Genomic DNA, 23534 nt, shown 5'->3' with positions numbered 1-23534 from the left:
ACTGCCATTTCTCTAGCCAAATCGTTATATACTGTATTTAATCCACATAGAGGCCTTTATTGTGCTGGCACAGAACACTTTACCTGCCATCAGAACAGGCTTGCTCACTGGTGGCTGAAATACTGTCACAATGATACAAAATTGCAAGATTTGGAGATTACTATGAAAAAATCCTGAGTAATTACACTTGCCAGCTTCAGGGCAGAATTTAACTTGGATACTACAATTTGCACCAATGTTTTCAGGGTAAAAGCACCATGAAAGCAGTCTGAAACTCAGCTTCCATCTGTGATCCAGCAGCAGGACTCCTCCCACCAGCACCAGGCTAAGAGGATGCCTAAACTGAATTAAAGGACATTACTGACAGCCTCCCCCAGGCCTGCCTTCCTCTGGAGAACTCAAACATAAGAACTGTCTGAAACTGAGACTAATCAGCCTACAAATGCTGAAGGAAATGTAGTTAACAAATACCTTGCTGAGACCCACATCTTCCCTCTCTCATCACAGCAGGAGTTCTCACCAAAGCATAACAGCTGAAGGATACATCCCACAGATGCACCTACAGCCCCATCTTCATGAGTCGTTTCTCTGAAACTCTGTCCAGAACTGACTGGACTTCAAAGCAATTATTTAGAGATCTTGCAAAATCAGAGAGAGTTTCCGCAAGGCCATAAATTCCACGGGTGAGCTATCTGCATGGAAAGGTACATTACACAGACCCTTCCTGGAGCAGCTGTTTTCAGAAGCTGAGAGAGGCTATTTATAGAGTGCCACTTGATTGCCAATTCACATGAAACTAAAACACCGAGTAAATAGGAAACAGCAATTAGTTCTCAGATGTCTTTCTTCAAAACATGGTCACTGTCGATATTTCTGATATTTTACACTGTAGCACAACACAACCATCCCAGTGAAGGGCTCATTAACTACCATCCACACAGACATCTTCCTCCCAATTGCATTGTTAGTCATGAACTTGCTGTAATGCTTTTCCTTTCATTTGGTGGCTGAAAAAGTGCAGCAAGCAAAGAAGAGACATATAAATTACTTCATTTTGTACCTGAATCCATAACTGTTTAGACAGATTTGCTCAAATAAAAAAAAAAATGCACATGGACAATGCCTCAAGTCTCCCACTACTCCTAAGTTACAGTGAAATTCCTGCCCTCCATTTGTTCTGCCTGCCAGACTGTTGAAACACTACTGAAAAAAAGAAATTATAAATAGGAAGAAGCCTTACTTCCCACGCAGATCAGACCAGCAGTGACCAATAAGCACTTGCACCCAGCTGACCAGGGCAGTCTTGACCAGTGGGCCAGAGAACAAAGCTCGTACACAGAGCTGCTGAAGTCTGAAAGAGAAAAGACCTACACCTACACTGCCCTGCACACAAAAAGGCACAACAGGCCTCTTCTCTAGGAAATCTGCACTTGAACAACCACACCTGACTAGCAGTCAAATCAGTGGGTTTATCAAGGCCATAAACGCCATTTGGGTAAAAGTGCAGTGGTTCCACAAGACAAGCACACCCTGTACCAACCCCCTGGTGAAAAGCAGGAGTCAGTACGGACTGAGCATGTCTTGTCACCACCAATGCAGATCTCAACTTCAATTCCGTGGGAAGGCTCTCCCAGGTCCTATTTTTTCAAGGCTCTCAAGCAACTGAACTTGTTTAGGTGAAAGGAAGAATAGTAAATATGAGACCTTAACCAAGGCACCATAGTTTTAACTAAAGTTAGAAACATTTTATTGGAGTAGCATCCAGAAAAGACATCTTGGAAGTCTGGGAAGATGATTTCTACTATTCGAATCTTAGTACTTCAACTCTCAGAGACACAACCATGTAAAAGCTGAAGAAAAAAACCAACAAAGGTCTTCTTCCAAAAAAAAAAAAAAAGGCACTTCTTCAGAATCTGCACACTACAGTCCTCATTTTAACATTGAGGTTTTCTGCTCCAACTGGAGCAGACAAAAAGTAAAAAAAAAAAAATCCAGTCAGAAGGATTGATCACTAAAAGTTATAACAATCCTCGGCTAAGGCTTGGCCAAGCACAGCTTGAGACTAAACAAAATCAAAAGCAGCTAGATCGTTAGTTCTCAATCAATTTTTTTATTTTAGGACTCAAAATTTCTTTCCAAGGGACTTGTGCACGGCACACACCGACACACCCCCCTCTCTGCAATCGGTAGAAACCTACAGCAATAACCTTGATTTCCTCGATTAACGTTTTGTGGATTACTGAGCGCTCAGGGACTACAGGCAGAAAACTCTTGAGTTAGGCTCAGTAATGTGATATCCCACCTTAAATTCCACCAGGAAAAACCCAAACGACAGACCATCACCACCGAGCACAGCCGGGAAAGCCTGGGAGACACGGATCGACACTCGTTTTACAACGCTGTAAATCAAGCTCCATCTCGAGTACTCGAGGTTTCCACTCCAAGGCAAGAATTGTTTTGGCACACGAGCACAAAAGAACGCGTTCCCGACCCACCCAGCCATCTACCCCGGAGAGACAACCCCCAGATCCCCAGCGCCGCTACGATGGATCGCCACACCTCCGACAACACGTGAAATAAACACCGGCGTTTAAAAATACTTTTTGGCAGCGTGTTTAGACAAAACCTGCGCCATGACAAAAAACATCGATAGTTCCTTCACGCCGAGCGCGGCCTCGGGGAGGAAAAGTGGCGCTGGCTGTAACTTGGGAAGTGCAAATGCCTGGCTCGGGCGCGGGGGCAGCCGGGGCCGCGCCGCCGGCGGGGACCCCGCGGAGCGCTCGGGGACACCAGGGCGCGGGGGATGGCCGCGCCGAGCGCCGGCGGCGGCTCGGCTTCTCCCGGAGCCCGGCAACACCTCGGGCCGCCGGACAGCGGCCGCGCCATCACCCCGGAGGCGTCTACGTGCTTTGTTCCCAGCCGCCGGCAGCTCAGCGCCGGTAAATCCGGACCCTGCCCGGCCCCGGGCACGGAACGCCCGACGCCGGAGCTGCTTTGAGCCGCCGCCCAACTTCCCGGCTGGATCTCCGCGTGCAACAGTTCCTTCGGGAAACAGGCGCGGCGGGCGAGCGGAGCCGCGCACCGAGGGACCGGGGGGTCCCGGCGGGCCCCAGGCCACCCGGGCAGCGCGGAGGGATGGGGCCGGGGTGTCCCGGACCGCCCCTGAGGTCGCGGAGGGTGGATTTGGAGGTGTCGCCGCCCCACACGCGGCACAGGAAACTTCGGAGCTGCGGGACAGCGCGGCCGAGCGGGGGAGCGGCGGCGCCTGGAAGGGGCTCCGGGCCCCCTGCCCGCTCGGTGGGCGCCCGGGACGGCCGGAGCTCGCCCGCCCCGCCGAGCGCGGGTCCTTACCGAGGTAGTGCCTGCGCAGCAGTCCCGGCTCCTCCAGCCCCAGGGTCCGCTTCCGCACGTCCCACAGCAGGTGCGGGCAGCGCCCGCGGGACATGGCCCCGCGCGGGCGGGAAGGGCGCGCGCCGAGCCGGGGGGGTGCGCCGGGACCGGCCGGGCGCGCGCGATCACCATGGGAACCGCCGAGCGGGCCCCGCGCGCGCGCCCCGCGCCCGCCTCGCGCCGAGGCACCGACCGCGAGCCAGGGGCGCGGCGGCTCCGGGACACGCCCACCGCGCGCGGGGGCCACGCCCACCCCGGCCGCGGTGGGCCACGCCCGCCGGGGAGGGGGCACGGAGGCCCGAGATTAATGGGCGTCTCGCGCGAGCCGGTGACGTCGCCCCGCCCCGACTGAGGGGAGGGCGCGTCGTGGGCGTGGAGGGTGACGTCAGGGCGCTCGGCTCCGCCGGGAATAAACCCGCCCCGTCCAGTGAAGCGCTGTGAAGCCGCAAAGCGGCCATCTTGGCTTAGGGCGCATTACTCGCAGCGCAGGGTTCTCCCGCGGCGGCCATCTTGAGGGGAGAGCGAAGCAGCGGCCGCCATCTCTGAGCCGGGCGCCTGTGCCCTTCCCGAGGGCGGCGGGCGCGCCAGCTCTCCCCAGCTGCCCGGCCCAGCGCGCTCAGCCAATAACAGCGCGCGCAGCTCTCCGCCCCGCCCCGCCCCCTGCGGCGGTGACCAATCAGGGCGCAGTGCCGGGCGGGCAGGCCCGGGGGGCGGGGCCCGGGCGGAGGACGGACGGACGGACGGACGGACGGGACGCGGCCCCCGCTCGGTGCCCGCTCGCCCCTCTCTCCCCACTCGGACCCCGCTCGCCCCGTCCCTCGCCATGGCGGCCGCAGTCGCGGGGCTCCGCGCTTCCTACCACCGCCTGCTGGACCGCATCGAGCTCATGCTGCCGCCGCGGTTCCGGCCCTTCTACAACCACCCCGCGGGTAATGGGCGCGGGTCACCTTGGCCCCCGGTTGGACCGGCGGGGATGGTGGCGCGGGGGATGTGTTCCGTACGGGCGGGGCCGCAGTAACGCGGTTCGGGTGCTTCTGGCGCGGGAGGGCGGCCCTGGAGCGGAGTCCTGCTCCGTAACGGGGAATTGACTGCTCCTGAAGGGAGAGCAGGATAATCGGGCACGGCACGGCTGGTTCCGGGATGGATGCGCTGCTGTCACTGTCGCGGTACCGCGGGGCGGATCCAGGGAGCGCCTGGGCTGCCAGAGCCTGGCCCAGGGGATGTCGTGGGTCTAAAGGGGCCTGGATGCCTCGGGAACCGCTTCTTGCAAGAGGATGTGCTGGAAAAATCATAGAATCCTGGAATGGTTTGGGATGGAAGGGATATTAAAGATCATCCCGTTCCACCCGCTGCTACGGGCAGGGGCACCTTCCACCAGAGCAGGCTACTCAGAGCCCCATCCAGCCTGGCCTTGGGCACTTCCAGGGTTTCTGATCTTGAACTGTGCCCTGGTCAAGTCAGGCAGCCTTTGGTTTTATTTCCTTTCTGCTGAATCCCACGCTTCTACCAAAGACAGCTCATGCCTTTGGTGAATTCGCTGGAGGACTCCTGCGGGTAAAGAATGAGCTCCCCTCACCTGACCTGCAGTTTACCTTTCCATGGGCAAACGTGGGGGGTTGTGTTATTAGGGAGAAACCTCCTGTAAAAGGATCTCGTTCAGTGCCATCTACGTGGTGTTTGTCATGTAAACAAATTGCGTCGGTTGTTAAAACGAGCGCCCGATAAAATCCTGGCATTCCATAGGCTCTGTCCCCACTGTTTCCTGTCAGTGTCACAGGCATCCTTGACTCTTCACCTACCAGGAATATGCACTGTGAAAATGGACTTTGGTTTGCAGTCACTTGCTCTATCCTCTTACAACGGCCCTTTCTTGGAAGGAAAATCGTTGTTCTAAAGGAATCACAAAGGATGAAGAGTGCAGTCCTCAAAATGTTTGATTTATACTGAATTCACTAGACCAATATATTTAACATTAGCGTATTGCTTTTATACATAAAGAGACAGTATGTCCAACACTGAGAGACACATTCCACTGGTGTGAAATGTGACAGCTTCCAGATACTCTTAGTGGATGCAAGGCACAGCAAGTGCTGGGAACATCCATGTTCCTTCTTCAACAGAGCTGTAGTGGGAATTGGAGAAAGTTTTGGAGGTTCTCTTGCAGTGCTTTTCACTTCACAAAACTGCCTGTGGGCCGCTCTTGGTCATCACCATAATGTTGTCAGTAATAAATCCATTTTTAGGGATTCTTTGTGTATATATATGTTATATACCTGTCATAATCCATACTGATGGTGTAAGTGAGAAAAGTCACAGCACAAGCAAGTATAGAAACTGAACCCCTGCAACTTCTATTTTAGCCTTGAAGGTGTGTCTTTGAGAAAGTTATGCAATAGATGTCACTCTGCAGGAAAAAAAGTGGGTTAAAAATGAAAGACTTTCTTTTATCTCCAGTGACATCTTAATCTCTAGTCTAATTCAGGAATATAAGCGTCATTGTCATGAAATTATAAATCACCTGTGAGGCATGAAGCACTTTCTGGCATAAAGAAAGCTTCCAGCAAAAGAATTGGTGCCTGTTAAAAACTGTTTCTTTGGCTGGCATTGTTGGAGGACAGTGGAGGGCCTGGCACACCAACTCCCCAGGTTGCCATGGGAAAGCAAGGGCTGAGCTTGTGCTCCCTCCCCTTTGGCTGCTCTGGTTCACTTTGCCTGACTAAACTCAAGTTTTCAGCACAAAGACTTCTTACGTTTAATAGAAGTCATAAATTCTATAAAACTGGTCATGTATGTGATACCTAAATTAGCCTCTGGTGTTCCCCTGCTCTCATGTGCTGCTGTTGTATTCATCCTTGAAAAATTCTGGATGTCAGGAGCTGGGAAGAGTTCACCCAGGCTGGGTGCTTGCTGGAGTGCTCCAAGGAGAGGTGTTTAACAGTCTTCCCTAATTACAAACTTGGTTTGGTACCTTCCCCCTCTCCAATTCTTATTTCTGCAGTCATCAATTTGAAATGGTTGAGTTTTCTATTATTAATAAAAATTAATGTCAGTCTTCTTGAAAACTATACTAGCTGTTTAGGGAATGTCAGTTTAATAATTTATACTCATCCCACATCCTCTGGTACTCCAAATCTGAATTTGCTTTTTAGAATAAGATAAATGTTAGTAATTAAAGCTACTCTGTAAGACTGATTTATTTATAACAAGCTGTATTTGCAGCCTGATACTGACACACCAAGTAAGTGCCTAAGAGAACAGCAGCTGAAGTTTATATCTTTAAAGGATGAACATTAAGCTGCTGTTATCTAATATTCAACAATATTAGACAAAAAGTAGTGTGCTTGTAGTTATTAAATGGAGTTTGAAACTTGATCACAAGCTGGGTGGGTTAAAAAGGGCTTTATGCAAGGCTGCCAAGCCAGTTTTTGTTTCCCAATTCATAGTTTTAAACTTGAGGATGGTTAAAACTGGAAGTACAAGTAGTTAGTGCAAGGTCTTTTTAAGGCTGAATTATTAGTGAAAGAAATAGCTCTCATAAAAAGCAGGAACCAAAGTCCTGGTGGTTACTCCTATGTAATATATTATAGTGAAAACTTGGCTTCATTTTGCATGTTATCAGTGTGCTGAGCAGTGACCTAAAGGTTAATTTCTGACTGTTTCATAGGGGTTGGTAATTTGAATTGTGGTCTCTCATTTAAGACTTGGAGCAGAAGTCCCAGATTAATGATTTCTGGCATAGTTGTAGGCGTGGCTTTACATGGGCTTTGTTTTAACCAACCAGTTGCTGTTTTAGCACCATTGAAAATCACAAGTATTCATAAGAGAGTTGTTTTTCCCCCAGGTCCCATGCCATTGGATTTTCCTCCCTTCCTTCTTGAGATTTCCTCATTTTCCCCCAAATCCTCCTTTGCTTACTGGTAGATTTTTGGGGTGTTTTCCATATTCCTAGGACTCTTCCTAAGTCTTTAATTTAAAAATGCATTTTGCTTGCTCCAGTGTCCTCAGTTGCTTAAACATGGATATAAAAAATCCTGTCCAACTGTTGCAGAAATGTGTGGAGTGATTATACAACTGAAGGTTGATGCACTGAGGTGATGAATTATGAGTATTAGGTGCTAGAGCTTGTACAGCAATAGAAACTCTAATATAAACAATTCATTATTAAAAAAAAACAACAATTAAAATAAAACAAACTTACTGTGGCTATTAAAACAGCCACACCTTACTAAGTAATTTAACTTCTTTTCTCCCATTCTCCCTCAGGTCCCAAAACAGTGTTTTTCTGGGCACCTGTCATGAAATGGGTAAGTACAAGATGCCAGCTGGTGTCTGGGTGTCAAGCCCAGGGCAACCTGCAGCAACACACTGAGCAAGCAAGAGATTCCCAGCAGATACTTGAGGCTGCAGAAAGATTAAGAGGCTCTAATTCTTAATATATGGGGAGGAACAAAATTAGCCTTAGTAACAACACAAACTGAAGGGGATACAACATGGGGAAAATGCTTTGTGGAAGAATTGTGCTTTTCACTGGGGTTCTCTTGTGAAACACCACCTGTTGCTCAAGGTAGGCATGATGCAAAACTCATAAAGCATGTGTCTATTCTGAGATTGAGGAATTTGAGAAATATCTTATACGGATAAGTATATTGTAAGAAAGCCAATTCCGAAGCCTCATAGCTTGAAGGCAGGCTGAAGCATGTCAGAGTGCAAGATGGTCTTGACCTAAAAGACAAAAGCAGCTGCAATTGTGGCTGTCCAGTGGTGTGCCCTGCCTCCTGTGAGGTTCTGCTTCCCACTGGCTACAGCCCTGGGCTGTGTTTGCGCCCAGGTGATGCAAATGCCACCTCCTAAATCACTGTGCTCCTCCGAGGTATTGTATTGATACAGATAAAACAAGAGATCTCCAAACCCACGAGGGTTTGGATGTAACCTGCTCTTACCATTGCCAGCTGCTTTGTAACTTTGCCACTGTGAACCCCTGCGTTTTATATGCCACAGGAAACACTGTGCTTTAAGCTACAGCTTGGTTTCTTTGTCAGTTGTCTGGAGTGCAGCTGCAGGAACCATGGTTAACCTTCCCCTTCCTCAGAGATTCTCCCTGGAAACACCCTGCTGAGCCTGAGCACACAGGCACCTCCTCTGTGCCCAGGGAGTCCTGGGTGAAAGCGCTACGACTGTCTTACTTAGGGGTTTTGTTTGGGGTTTTTTGTGAACTGGTGTAACAGGAACATGAATATGTATTTCCAGTAGAGGGCAATAACACAATAAACAAAGCAAGCAGAGTGTTTGCTGCTAATGTCAAGTAGATCAGCCAAGCTATTCCTCAATTTGGCTGCAAGTTTTCTACAATTACTGAAATTATATTAGAAAAAAAAAGCACTTTTACCCCCTCAGATGAAGCTGAGTGAAGACTATATGGGGTGAAATTTACCAGCAGTATTTTAGCCTGACCTCTATAAAGAAGGCCCTTACTTAGATAAGCCTCTACTTGTTGCATGAAAACAAGGATGGACTTTTTTCAGCTGCTTTCTTAAGCAGCTGTGTTCAAATTAACCTTGTTCTTGAATTAATATAAAACTGCCAATGCCTGGGATTTTATTGCCACCCAGTTGTAGCTGCTGTAACTGTTCTTTTTCCTACCACAAGGGACTGGAAATGGATAGAGTCTAATTGCCCATAGAATGGATCCCTCCATAAATGCAGAATAATCACTGAGCTGTGAAGCAGCTTCCCCTTTTAAAGCTCCTGATCTGTTACAGGAATCCCACTCTGGTGCTCACTGAATTTCTCTTTGCAGGGCTTGGTGTGTGCTGGACTGGCTGACATGGCCAGACCAGCAGAAAAGCTCAGCACAGGACAGTCTGCAGTACTCACGGCCACAGGTAAGGCCAAACTTATTCTGTTTTCACACAGAATCTTCCATCAGTACTTATCCACTTCTACAGAAAGCCTTAATTTTAACATGCTAGCTGTCACTCTTGCTGTTGGATGCTGATTCTAGGACAGACCTCTACTTGTTATTAAATCAGTAAGCATTCTGTAATTATGTAGAAGTTTTCTACACCTGTCTTAATTTGGAATTGTTCAGCACAAGTTGCTATGAGTTAGGCATGAGTGTCATCCCTTAAGTTACCATGATACCATTCATTGCAGTGACCTCTTTTCTTTCAGATCAAGTAATATTGAAATCAGTCCAGGATACAGTGTCTTTTTCAGAACAGATTTTAAGGGATTGAAGAATGGTAGGGTAATTACACTAACATAACTGGAAAGAATTTCCAAGTGTTACAAGAAATTTGAAGCAGTGGCACATGGACTACTGCACTCCTGTCTGCCAAGAATTCTCACACTGGCAGAAACAATATTCTGTAATCCTAGAATCATTTAGGTTGGAAAAGACTTGTAAGATTACAGATTCCAAGATTACAGCACTTCCAAGTCCACCACTAAAATGTGTCCCTTAAGTGACAAAACTACACTTCTTATAAACACATCCAGTGATGGTTCTACACCACTTCCCTGGGCAACTTTTTCCAATGCTTTTCTTGTCTGAAAGGTTTCTCCAGACTTTATTTTGGTGTCTGATGCAGCCCTGTGCATTTTCCATAAGTTTTGCATACTCTCCAGTGTAGTGCAGCAAGCTGGATATGCAACAAAATACCACTACTCTGCAATGTTGCTGGAGAATTAAAGTCTAGGCTGCTGCAGACTACAGAGGATCTTGGATATTCAGACTGTGATTACTGTAACTACTTTAGAAAAATGCAGTACGTACCTGTAGGTGTCCCACTGGCACTTTTCACTAAGAGGGTAGTTATAAGCAAAGCAGTTGTCTAACATGAAGTTATGAGATTTGTTTACTTCAACTGGCCCATGAATCTGCCTCCAAATATCTAAATATTTAATTTCAAATATCTTTGTAATTTCATTTTTTTCAACAGGCCTTATTTGGTCAAGGTACTCTCTGGTGATCATCCCTAAAAACTGGAGTCTGTTTGCTGTGAACTTTTTTGTTGGCTGTGCTGGTGGTTCCCAGCTTTTCCGAATATGGAGGTATGCATTAATAAGGGTAAAAGTACAGCTAAGTATTAATCAGGAATTTATAAATGCTGCCAGCCTCTCTGTCAGTGCAACAGGCAAGAGGAACGGAACCATTCATGAAACATTACAGAATGTTTTTGCTACATTGTTAGCTGTAAATATTTTCAGTCTAGCTAGAGCAGCATTGAATCGTGTCAGTTCCAGCTGGATCAAAGGGCTTTTAAGCAGAGCAGCATTTGTCAATAAAATTGTTTCTTGAAGGAAACTCTGGGAGATTTCTGGCTTCAGTACTGGCCACGGATGTGGCAAACTTAGCTACTTTGGAACTTCATACATGAAATATCCTATCCCGAGTTTCCACCCTTAAGTCCATTGTAATTTTAAACCTCCTCTGGTGAACAGATTGCTAGGAAAACAGTGTTATTGAAACTGGTGTTCTATTCTATTCTTAGCCTGTGCCCTTTGTTTTTTATTTCTATAGGTATAATCAGGAGCTAAAAGCACAAAAGCAGGTGCAATAAAGAGATGCTTAACCCAACAGGTCAAATCGAGCAACGCACAAACCCATCCCCATGGGACCTAGCTTCACTAATTTTAATGTTTTTTTCTCTGAGAAAATAAAAGAGGAAAATAAAGAAGATCAAGTGTTTTCTAAGTGCAAATAACCAAGTATATCCACACATTTAAATAAAGGGCAACCTTTTAAAACGAAGGCAGAATTGTTTGTCTTGTATTGTCTCTTTAAAGAAACTGGCTGGAATTTGCCTAAAAAGAGTTGCTGAGCCTCACCTTATCTGACTCCACTGAACAGTGCTGGGAGTGACACAGTACTGGTGACAGCCAGAGCCTCAGACTGAAGTGATCTTTCCTGCCACAGTCAGAAAACCACCTGGGTGGGTGTTTGCCATATTTCAGTAACCAACAGTAGCATTTTCATTTCATTTCCTGATGCTCTTCCTTCCCCAGTAGCATGAGGATATTTGTTCCAGCTTCAGCTATGTGTGTCTTCATTTATTCCCCAGCCACCACTGTCCTGAAAAAAAAGACAGCAAACAAATGTGCCACTGGTGTTTTAGCTTCCTTCACACCTCCAGGCAGAAGATGGGGATGTTGAAACACCAGACTTAGACTGAGGAATTCACATGCAGGGGAAAAGATAACTGAGGCAAGGTAGGTTCTGATGAGTCTCTCAGCTCCCCTTTTGCAAAGGCCATCCCACCATGAAGTCAGTTTTCTGTTCTGCCACAGTTCCACTTGCATGTCTTGGTCCTTGTGGTTTGGTCCTTGGTCCCAGGGTCTCAAGTGGCAAGTTCTCCAGCTGTGTTGGTCACCAAGTGGACACAGTGACTGAAGAAGAATCCTGCTAGGAAGAGAGGTGCTGTATTCCAATCCCCCTCCCTTCCCAGTCCCCAACCAGGTAAGACTCATCCAGCAAACCAGTAATGGGAAAAAAAAAAAGTGTATTAAAATATTCACAAGATTACAATAGAAAACATTAAAGTCCATTCAAGAAAAAATATCCAAGATAACTGTTTCCAGATGAGTCTGTAAAAGCAAAAGCACTAACAGTTGGTACACTGGCTCTTAATGTAATCAGGCCATGCAATGCATATCTAGCTCCCTCACACAGATTATACACCTGTCTTACAGGTGTTTGTTGTCTTGCACACCTCCAGGACAGAGGTTTATAAAAGAAAAGTACCCAGTCTATGTTTTCAATTACATTTACCACATAAGAACAGTTGGCATTGCAGGGAGACAGAAAACATTGCACAGCACACTGATCTACAAAGGCATTGAACTTAGAGTGCAAAAAATACCTGTAAATGAAAGGGCTTATTAGCTTTAGGCAGTGAAGAGAAGGGAAAGAGAAACCTAAAGAAGAGAATAATTGCTGAGCCTTGTTAAGGTGATTTTGTAGTCTCCCATATAAAAATGTTACACTGCAGAGGTGTGGCCATAGCCCAGAAGTTCCACTCACCTTCTTTCTTGGTGGTTTTATTGAGGAAATATATCCATCACCTATGATACAATAAGAACTTTTTGTATTTGAGGTCCTTGCAGATACACTAATAATGTAGAATTTCAAGACAAGATTCCAATACAAAGTGAAGGTGTTCTGATCACAAATCAAAAACTACATACCTGACCTCAGTGAATCCACTCTAAGGCAATGCAGCTTTTAAGTAGCATGCACACCTTTACTGCAGTTACAAGACTGATGGTTACCTAGACAGTTCTCACAGGCTGAAAAACCTAATTTAAGACAGCTCTTCTAGTCATAAACCACTAAAGCTTTGAGACAAAACAAAACCTTACAGGTCTCCAGTTAAAAATGACACATCAGGAAATGAGTTGCAGGGACAAACCTGCCCCCTGTAAAGGTTCTTAATGTTTTGTGAACATGGTGAGCATCTTCCTCACAGAACAACTGCTGAAGTAAAACGGGCCATGGAAACCTGATGGACTGAGTACAGCTACCAATTTACTTAGCTTGATACCTTATTTGTAATTCTCTTGAAATTCATTTATAGTAATCAAAAATAAGATGGAATTCAGATCGATCCCAGTTTTGTTTGCATGATGAATAAGAGAGAATTTATTTCAAGTCTTTCATCATACAGGCCATTCCAGTCCACTGTCCAGGAGCAATGACCCCCCTAACTGTTTTAGTCACTGGCTACTGCTTCAAGAGAGGTACCCGCTCCTCCTCTGGGCTGCTGCAAGCTTGGCATGCAGCACTTGTTTTGAAAACAGAGGATCCTAAAAAGACCTGGCAGCAGTGCTACAACAGGACAAGGACAACACCCTTCATGTTCCTCAAAGTCCAAGTTGTTATTTTTTTTCCTGCAAGGAGCAGCATCAGAGAATTAAGAGAACAGCAGCAGCAGAAGAGCAAACAGAGTTAAACTTCAGGTCACCAGAACATCAGGATATGACCTTGTCTGACTTAAATATCTGCTTGCTCTGCACATCAAGGAAGAGAAGTCCTCTGTGTCCTGAGGCTTCACTAAGTAAACCAACTCAGTATCGGTCCCTTTCATCAGCATAGGTTAACATATAATTAAACCATCTCAGATAACCCAAGGAACAGAAAGTTCACAAGTGTTGTCTCACAATGCCTGAAGTTCTTTTGACTTCAGCATGAATATATTACTTAATAATTATATTGCTCACTTTTCCATGACAAAAAAAAATCTAAAAATACTCAACAGCCTTGGCACTGGAGTGGGATTCAGACAGATTTCTGCCATTCCTGGGGGAAGACTTCTGTTTCTTTCTAAAAAGATGTGTAGTGTTTTTTAAAAATACTTCCACATTCATTCTGCCTTCATAAAGAGGACCCAAGAAGCTTTGCAGGGAGCCTCCTCAGTTTAGGGCATATGAATATACCTGTAGCTAGACAAAAGCCATGCAAGGAGATGTCTCCTTAAGTCAGTTAAAATCAGCCAGATCAGTGTGTCTCCTAAAGTTAGCACCAGATCAATCCTAAAGTTAGCACCGGATTCGTGTGCTTCCTGAAGTTAGCACCACATCAGAATTGTGCTCAGATTCTCCAGTACATTCCAGCAGGAAAAGAAGCAAACATTAGTAGCAGACTTCAGAGGCAAGGCCAGCCCCATCTTCTCATAGCAGCAAGTTTCTGATCACCTCATTCATCACAATTCTCCCTCTTACTCAAAAATGCTGGGGGAGAAAGACAGTGATGCACAGGGATGAACACAGGCAGATCAAAATCAAGTTTCTCCATCAACCACATCCAAAGCATTAGTGCTTTATTAAGTGTAAAATAAATGTTGGGAAGAAACAGCCTGATAGATGAGGAAAGCAGCAGCAGCAACAGGATTCCTCCTGATCTTAATCATAATTTATACTGGGTTGGAAGGGACCTATCAGGATCATCAAGTCCAGTTCCTGGCCCTAGGCAGGACACCCAGGAGTCACACCACGTGCCTGAGAGCAGTGTCCAAACACTTCTTGAACTGTCAGGCCTGGTGCTGTGACCACTACCCTGGGGAGCTATTCCAGCGTCCAACCACCTTCTGGGTGAAAAACATTTTCCTGATATCCCACCTAAACCTCCTCTGATTCATCTTCAGGCCATTCCCCTGGGTCCTGTCACTGGTCACAGAGTGCAGAGAGCGGTGCCTGCCCCTCTGCTTCCCCTCATGAGGCTGCTGAAGACCACAATGAGGTTTCCTCTCAGTCTCCTCTTCTCCAGGCTGACCAGAGCGAGTGACCTCAGCCATTTGTCAGAAGGCTTCCCCTCCATCCCTTCACCATCCTCGTGGCCTCCTTTGGACACTCTCCAACAGCTTCATGTCTTTTTTGTATTGTGGCACCCAAAGCTACCCCAGCCCCAAGCAGAGTGGGACAATCCCCTCCCTCGCCCAGCTGGCAGTGCTGAGATTGGTGTCCCCAAGACAGGGATGTCCCTCCTGGCTGCCAGGTGCAGAATTCAGCACTTGAGAAAATCCTATAGAACCACAGAATCACAGACTGGACTGGGTTGGGAGGGACCTTAAAAATCACCCAGTTCCAACCCCCCCTGCCACGGGCAGGGACATCTTCCATCAGACCAGGTTGCTCAGAGCCCCATCCAACCAGACCCTGAACACTTCCAGGGATGGGGCATCCACAGCTTCTTTGGGCAGCATGTGACAGTGCCTCACCATCTTCTAAGTGAAGAATTTCCTGACTGAGGACTGCAGCAACCAAGGCAGTGGATCTTATCAACAGATGGAAGCTTGAGTGGACAAACTACCCCTGAGTGTTTCTGGGGTGAGTAGGTCCTTCTCCATCAGCTTCCAGCACTGGGTCCAAGCACCATAGCCTTTCATGTGGAGTCTTGCTAAAAAAACCCCTGCTTAATCCATGAAGTAGAAGAACATATTTAAAGGTCTCCTGTGAAGAAGAAATTTGTCCGTTTTTCATCTTGTATATGTTATTTCCAAAAAATAAAATGCTAAAATATTTACAGAGCTGTTAGTTAGCCACAGCTTGGTGTCTCAGTTCCCTACAAGACTTGGCAAATACCTGAAAAACTGATGCTTTAAAACTGAAACATGCCCTTTTTTTGAAACCAGCCAAGTCTTGGAAGAAGAATTACACAAATTCAGATACTGCAGGATTAGCAACTGACATATGGCAGAATAAATTAATCCATGGTTTCCTTCTGAGCCCCAGTTTTAAGAGGCTGGTTCTGGCCTCGAGGACAATGTCCTAAGATCTACCCAGTACATGCATACAAAAATAAACCGGTTGATTTCTAATAAAAGCAGCTGTTGTCAGGATACCTGTGAAGTCTGATCCTGATGAAAGACTATAATGTTGGCATACCTAACTTTGTTGGGGACAAAACTCCCACTGTACACAAAATAGTTATTAAAAATCGCACTGTCATAATTAAAGGATTATCTAATGTGGTTGTGAAAGGGCTGCCATGGGCCTGTAACTATTTTTCATGTGCTTGGTGTTAAAAGTCAAATGTGGGCTTGAGTTTGTTTGGAACAGGTTGCCCAGAGATGCTGTAGAGGTCCCACCTGTGGAGATGCTCAAAACTGGGCACAGTGCTGGGCAGCCTCCTCTGGCTAACCCTGCTGGAGGAAGACTGGATGATCCCCAGAGTTGGTTCCTCCAACCTCAACCATTCTGGGACTGATTCTGTGAAACAGACTGAACTAGTAAATGGGTAAGAATCAGAGAAAAGGGGTTACCATAGACCAAACTGAAAACTATTTGCTGCCAAAAAATAACAATCCAAAACAAAACAGAAATCTGTCTTCTATATGCCACCTTGAGAAAATCTCTGCTGGAAGGCCACTTCTAGTTTTGAGCACCAGATTTCAGGATACAATAGGTCAGCAAAAGAAATCCTCATCAGCAGAGATCCTTAACAATCTAGGAGGAGTTTAACCTAGAAACAAGAGGCTGGAGAATTGTATTCAAGCACTAGACTTGCAGAGATGAAGGCAATAAACTGCCCAGCTGCATTCTCTGTGCAAATAATGGTCACACATTAAAAAAAAAAAACAAAAACAAAAACACACATCAAAAAACACAAAGTGCCCTAGATTTCCTCCAGAAGTTGTTCAGCCTCCACTTCAGGCTTTTGAGAACAGATAAAGCACCTCCAAGGAGGTGACAGTGGCATATTGGAGACATGGGAGAGAGGTATGGGGGTACTACAGCTTCCAGATCCCTTGCAGCCCTTTTTAACGCTTGCATGAAATGACAGAGCTTTGAGGAAGAAATATTTCACTGAAAGGTTCAACAGAGTCTGAAGTAACCACCTACAGCTACAGCTTCCTATGCCTTTAACTCACTATCTCCTTCGTTTTCACAGGTAAACTACCATTTCACAGAATTCATTAGATCAACACTATCCCTGCCTCTTAAAGGACTAAGCTTTAAGAGCTGGGCTCATCGAGAAGTAAACAGTTTTGTGACCCACGTTACACAGGTCAGGTAGGCCTAAAGGTTTCCTTCACTCACACTGCTAAGACATACATTTCTGATAGCTAGGAGTTAGAATTTGGCTTACAAGACCAAGTGAGATGGTCTAGTTTACTTGAGAAGGCAGCCTCTACTGAGAATGTGACCAAGGAAAGATAAATACCCTGTATACATAAAGAATTCTGAATATAAAGAAAACATCTTCTTTATAGTCACCTCAACAAAAGAAATTGGGCCCTATAAGCAAAGAAAAAAGAATCTCCAGGTCAGTCTAGAATCTTCAGGCATCTTCCAGTTTCTCCATTAATAATCAAGATAAAAATATTTTAAAATTGTGATGCGAGTTTTCACTTTCTCTCTCGTCACACAAGATACAAAAAAAAAAGAATATTGGCAATTTATAAGCAAAATTCTTACCGCATTTCAACATGCAACATTGGTCTCACTTCTGTACGATTAAATAGACTATTTACACACAATACATATATATTTCTCCCTCTGTATGCACATGCATTGGTCCTAGCCTAGGCATCAAAGGCCACATGTGAGTTCTCTGGGTGAAATCTTGCTCAAGCAATTCCAGTCTGAATGTGTGTTGTCCTTTGGATAGCTGAGGATCTCAGTTCTTCCGAATGTCGGCGTAGACCACAGACTCTGACTTGTTGATCTTGTCGCTGTGCTGTCCCCCGGAGTGATCTAACTGCGCGTAAATGACTGGGCCCTGGGGACACAAGGAACAGGCACAGTCAAGCTTTTTCAGAACTGCCCAGCCTGCCCCTCACTTCCATGGGGCTGCAGCAAGATGAAAGCTAAAGCAAGACCACAGAGCTTTTATGACTGTGAACGGCACTTGGAAGCAGGTGGAATGAACCCTCAGCTGGCACGTGAGCTCTAGTCTGCCACCTTTCTCCTCTCAGGAGCATGCCAAACAGCACCCTTGCCTCCCTCCAAAACTGCCTGCTGTCACACAAAGCAAAATCTAGGATCCCTTGCTCTGAAAAGCAGCAATTCTTGTGTGCTATGTAGCAAAGACACGTGGCGTAGTCAGGTGCATGCCAGATTTAATATTGTTCAGGAGGAAAACCCTACTAGAGGTTTACCAGTCAACAGCAGAGCGTACTTCCCAAACTGCTACTCAGGTCCTGTAAACCCCAGCATGGCTGTGCCAGTTGGATAACGAAGCTGCAGCCACCCTGTGACTCAAATCACTGCCCAAGCCAGACATGGGCCAAGACTTACACAGCAGTGAGCCAAGAAGTGCTAAAATGGTGCAGCAATACAGAATTCTTACCTGACCTTGAAGCCAGCCCAGGCAGCAGCAGCTCACAGACACCTTAGGCAGGCACGACCTCACACTTTTGTGACATTTGCTGGGGTGCAGGGGAAGACATTACAGCCCTGTCTTTCAGCTGAACATGTGAACACTTCCTAAAACACCACATCCTCTAAAACATAGCCCAGGGAAAGCCAACTGCAGCTACTGAGGACAGGACTGCAGCCTCCACGGAGCAGAGGTCCAGCAAGGCAGGTGGCAAGAGAGCTGCAGCTCCCATGCTGAACCTCCCAAGTGAGACAAGCACAGGGCTGCCACCTCCTCCCAGTGGGCTGTCACCACACACCCATGCAGGAGGCAAAGGAACTGTGCTATCTCAGGATGACTGGTGGGGGAATAAAAAATAGAGAGCTTTTCATTTGTTTGTGGCCTTTGCAGCAGTTTTTCCTTCAAAACTTTTCATCTATTTAATGGTTCTGGTGTCCCAGGAAGAAGTAGCCTTCACTGGCACTTCTCTACCCCCTTCTTGCCAGTACTTTTGGAATCCTGACAAATTAGGAAACATTTGTATAGACCTGACACAGAAATTTTTCCATCTATTTTCCAAAGCAATTATGAGCCAGAGATGAAAACAGACCTTCTATACAGAAAATTAAGCCCATGAAGGACAATAGAGAGCTTCCTGCACAGCTATTTTCCCCCTAGCACAGTGGCACAGCTCACACCTGATAAATATCTTGTTCTCTTTGAGAAGTGATTTGAATCCACATTTTATTCCTTCTGGGTAAAGTATTTCCAAAGTTATAAAGAATAGAGGAAGAATATGGACTGAAGGGTAAAAACTTGCAAGTTAGTATAAAACCCTGAATATAAACAACACACTAAGAAAATGGGGAAAAAAAGGACCCTGATGTCCTAGAAAACTCTGGATTTCAAATCTCATTATAGCCACTTCTTAAAAAAAAATCTCTGCTATTTGCTTTCATGTTGTTCTGGTCTCCAATACTGTATTGAGATTTCTAATTCCAATCAGATCACAGTGTCTATATAAACTTCAAGGCGAAGTAACCCTGAAGTTTAATTGCAAGCAAATTTGGAAATCTCATCTGCCTGAGGTCAAAGGTCAGGGTATGATAAATTCAGCTTGAGAGCACTATCAGTTAAAAAAATATATTAAAATAATAAATCTAACTGCAGAAAGTACTCACTGTGACATTCCAAGTTTTGTTCAAGTAATTCTGATGGTTCAGTTGTCTAGCAGAGGAGTTCATTCAGTATCAGTTACCACTGTAATGGATTTTTGCAGTTTAAATATAGTCACTGTGCTGCAAGTAGCATGTTAGTTGTGTGGGGACACTGACTGCTGTGATCAGCTGATCCAAACCCAGCTATCACTGTCTTAATGTGTTCACTGTCAGTCACCTAAAAAAGTGGTAGATAGCCAACACAGAGAAAAAGAGGGACCAAGGATTTATTGCAGTGTTCATCTATTTGATTTGCTGCCAACTGATTCTCTAGCTGACTATAAGCATTCCATTTTAAAAACTGTCTAAACAATTCAGAACTTTCATCTAATCCCAAGTAAGCTCATCCTGACTCTTCAGAACCAGAAGATAGACCAGCACTGCTATACAAAATCAGCATTTCCTGAAGCCTTGCAATTTTTCCATTCAGAATTGAAGGGAAAAGATCAGTAAGTGTACCTGCTAAGGGTTTGTCAGCAGAGTCACGAATTGCAAGTTACAAAAAAGAAAAAGGAATTACAAAGTTAGACCACCATGGTCCAACAGTAGTCTGCAGAATTTTCAAATTTCTCAGATTCTGAATGATGTTGCAACTACCACAGATTCAGGCTCTGGGAAAGTTATCTGAAATTTCAATCAAGATTCTTGGCATTGCAAACTGCTCCTTCTCAGGGTCCTGGGATCTAAACAAAAACATCCATGTGGGAAATCCAAGTAGTTCTTGCCTGCACTGTAAATTGTTTCTTACCCACACAAAGAAGTCATGGTAGAACAGGAGTCACTAGAGAATGATGGCATGGGCAAGAACCACCACAGACAAATCTGACAGGACAGAACATACCTGCTGAGAAGGAGGGCACAGTGAAAACAAGCAGAGCTGATTCAAGCAGCTGAACACTCACAGAATCAGGTATGCAAACTCCAAAAAGCAAGGTCCACACCTAAGTAACTTGCACTCAAAACAAAGGAAGTGCAGTTTCAGTGCACTTTCAGCTGTGATGCAAACAAATACTCCATTACTGATTCTTGAATTGATACATAAATTTAAAAATGAATAAACGTCATTTAATTCATTTAAATGCCACTTTAAAAGTGAACACCTCTGTTACTGTTTCTAACTCGCAGAGGCAGTTTTGTTTGTATTCACAGTTCTTTTCCACCAGTGAGTACAAAGCATTCATTCACTTCCTACACACCCTACCTTGAAAAAAAGCTACAAGGTAGACCACAGGCCTCTGCTGTTTGACCACAGCATTGACTGTGGGAGCCACTGGTCTAAAACTGCCAGGCATTCCAAGAGACAAGAGTGTGTGCCTGAATCAGCAAACAGCCTGCAACAGCTCTGGGAACTGCTAGGAATGAGTATCTGTCTTTCACCTGCACAACACCTCAAAAGCTTGAATACAACTCATTTCTTGATTACCAAGTAACGCCAGATTTTACTTGTATGTGATGAAAGATTTCAAATATGTTGATTTGTATGCTGATATGACCCTTAAAGAAACAACCACACAATGGCTAGAAGCTGGCAATGTATGTGTAATCAACTGAAATTTAGCTTCCTCACTTGTTTAAACGTTCTGTTCAAAATCTGATCTACCCTGGTTTCGCTCTGGATCTTTGTAAAGAACAGTTAAGTATGTTTAGTTGTTCTGTAAGGATGGGGCAAATGCTCAACAGGAGATAGAGGAACTACTTGCTGCTACAAATGTCTGCCACAAAAAGAAACTCTGTCTGACAAAAGAGATTAAAAATCCAAAAACTAAACTAAAACTGAACAACACAAAAGCCATTTGCAATATTTTTCAGTTGAGGTCAGCAGAGTTCATGCTTGGTGTTTTCTTTTAGGAACTTACCTGCAGGGAGGGCTCTGTCAATGAAGAAACAGACTGGAGTGACTACAGAAAGGCAAAAGCACCCTGATTCTGAGTTAGTATCATAAAGTTTTGATTTACTCTGCTGCTCCTTCCAGCACACTGAGACTCAGAACCCTGGGGACATCAAAAGGTGAAGACACCACAAGTTTTCACAACAAAACATTGGAGTATTTTTGCTTTCAAGATGTAAGCACAGAATAGCATCTGTGTGTAGCTCTCAGGGCACTTGCAAGTACTCCTTAATGCCATGACAATAATCAGATAAAACTTTTTGGGTTTTTCACCTATGGATGTTGACTCCAACAACTACCGTATCAGAAATCTCACCATGCTGGTTTTGCAAAATCTTGTTGTTGTTGTATTTTTGGGGTGTTTTTTTTTTTTGTTTTGGTTTGTTTGTTTGTTTGGGGTTTTTTGCTTTGCTTTGTTTTGGGTTTTTTTTTTTGTTTGTTTTTTTCATTTTCTTTTTTGAAGGGAGGATGGTAGGAATCACCTGTCTCATTCACCCATTCCAGAAGCATCTCCTATGATCTAGAAAAGACAAGTTTTATCCAGGCCTTACAGGCAGCCTGCTCCTACAAGACCTATTCCAGTCAAAATCTGACTATTTTAAAATCATGATCATATAGCCTCTGTGAATAACTGATCTCTGAAGGCAGAAGGCAGCTTTGTGGGCTTGTGTGCTAAAACTTTGGAAATACTGCATGGCCCAGAATACAATACATTTCAAAACTAAACCAGACGCCCAGGAGAGTAGGAGCTTTGACTTTACTGAGGTGACATTTGTTTTTTTTCCTGTATTGTTAATTCATTAACACACATCTCCATTATTTTATCAGAAGAAGTTAAGAAAACAGGTACTGACTTGCACACACTACACGGCAGCCACTTGCTAAAAGGTGGGTATTTAAGAAAAAGTCCATTTTGAATTTAAACTCTCTCAGGACCTGTATCTTCACAGGAAAATTGCTAGGAATACTCAAATCCAGAGGAATGAAACAGCTTCCAAATAAGGAAATCCTGTACTACTAACAGGTAATGATCCGTTGCATAGAATCCCTGTCTGACTCCTGCTCTGTCCCCTCCCATGGGATGCTAAGTCTGGATAAAGTCAGCAGAACTTACCAGCTGTAGCAAGCACAAAGACTGGCGCTTTCAAGCCCACAAAAAGTTGGGAGATTCAGCAGAAGAGAGCTCTTAGCAGCACAAATCATCTGCAAACTGGTCAGCACCTGGCTCTTCCCATTGTGAAGGAAGTACCATGGGGCATGAGAGTGCAAGGCAAATTCTTCCCCATTACCATCCCAGAACAGACCAGGCAGCTTTATGGGGTGACCCATATCTGACAGACACTGTATTGTGTCTGTGTTAAACAGATACTCACTGGCCACTCCCCATCCTTGCACTTCACTATACCTCTGTATGTTAATACACAAGATCACAACCATGTTTTTTTATAATTTAGTATGAAAAGGGTGTATAACTCCATCTCAGCTAATATATGAAGATGCTGCTCTTTGAATTGCACCAAGCCTTCTACAGCAGAGCTCACCGGTCCCAGCTTCCTGATCACCCCTTGTGCAGCGCACGCACTCTCACCAGCAGACAGCCCCTAATGCACGAATCCCACCCTGCCTGGATGCTGTCCACAGCAGCTGCCCCAGGCTGGGGGGAATCCTTCCTCAGGGAGCAGCAGGAGCAGTTTACCTGGTGTGATCTGGCGGGCACGCTGTTTACCAGGCCCTCTGTGTCGGAGGGCGCCTTCTGCGGAGCTTGCTTAACCGGAGACATCAAGCTCTCAGAGGTACTGCAGCTGACGAGGTGGCAGAGCAGAGTTTGCACGACAATGTTCAAGAGGCACACGAAAAACAAAACAAAACGGAACAAAACAAAAAGAAAAAAAGACAAAAGAAACAAAAATAAAAGACGAATGATGGCAAGATGAAATGTGGTGGGTTACGCCAAAGTAAAAAAATGAACATAATGGACTCTGATATAAGCACACACAAGTCTCCATCTCTCCCGAGACATTTCTCTGTCATTCCTCTGAGTTTGACTGGTAAGCAACAGGAAGGAGCAGCTATTAACATAGGACAGCAGCTCCTCCACAACCCCTGGTCCTTAGATACTCCCATTCAACTCAGCCTCTCTAAAAGAATGTGTTTCCTTCTCAGTTAACAGTGGTAAATAGCACTTATCTTCTAACTAAATGCTAAACAATGCTGGTCACTGAGGTAAATGTTGTACCAGTGC

General features: G+C 45.2%; 3 protein-coding genes across 12 annotated transcripts in view; 1 reads left to right on the top strand and 2 right to left on the bottom strand.

The window, feature by feature from the left end:
• The window catches only part of DCAF6 (DDB1 and CUL4 associated factor 6), a 74177-nt gene extending 70665 nt beyond the window's left edge, over positions 1 to 3512 (bottom strand). For 3 of the 5 annotated variants that reach the window (XM_021550182.2, XM_021550183.2, XM_021550184.2), the window contains exon 1: positions 3352 to 3511. In XM_021550182.2, coding sequence (XP_021405857.2) covers positions 3352 to 3445 — 94 coding nt within the window. In that variant the 5' untranslated portion in view covers positions 3446 to 3511. Of the gene's footprint in view, positions 1 to 3351 lie in introns of all 5 variants that reach the window. The other 2 variants (XM_021550186.2, XM_021550185.2) reach the window with 2 other exon arrangements.
• A 607-nt stretch (positions 3513 to 4119) lies between these two features.
• On the top strand, positions 4120 to 11143 carry MPC2 (mitochondrial pyruvate carrier 2). Its single transcript, XM_021550092.3, has 5 exons — positions 4120 to 4319; positions 7654 to 7694; positions 9188 to 9272; positions 10332 to 10443; positions 10913 to 11143. Exons 1-5 carry the CDS (start codon positions 4214 to 4216, stop codon positions 10950 to 10952), a joined length of 384 nt encoding a protein of 127 aa, XP_021405767.1. The 5' UTR covers positions 4120 to 4213; the 3' UTR covers positions 10953 to 11143.
• Positions 11144 to 11876: 733 nt separating this feature from the next.
• The window catches only part of MPZL1 (myelin protein zero like 1), a 37828-nt gene continuing 26170 nt past the window's right edge, over positions 11877 to 23534 (bottom strand). For 3 of the 6 annotated variants that reach the window (XM_077781188.1, XM_077781189.1, XM_031505838.2), the window contains 2 exons: positions 22989 to 23094; positions 11877 to 17608 (listed from right to left, as the gene is read on the bottom strand). In XM_077781188.1, the coding sequence (XP_077637314.1) occupies positions 17507 to 17608; positions 22989 to 23094 (208 nt within the window). In that variant the 3' untranslated portion in view covers positions 11877 to 17506. The remainder of the gene's footprint in view (positions 17609 to 22988; positions 23095 to 23534) is intronic. The other 3 variants (XM_077781191.1, XM_077781190.1, XR_013339441.1) reach the window with 3 other exon arrangements.

The sequence above is a fragment of the Lonchura striata genome, chromosome 2 (assembly GCF_046129695.1).
Source record: "Lonchura striata isolate bLonStr1 chromosome 2, bLonStr1.mat, whole genome shotgun sequence".
Lineage (NCBI taxonomy): Eukaryota > Metazoa > Chordata > Aves > Passeriformes > Estrildidae > Lonchura > Lonchura striata.
The sequence above is the reverse complement of the archived record's forward strand: the minus strand, read 5'-3'. Positions and strand labels throughout refer to the sequence as shown.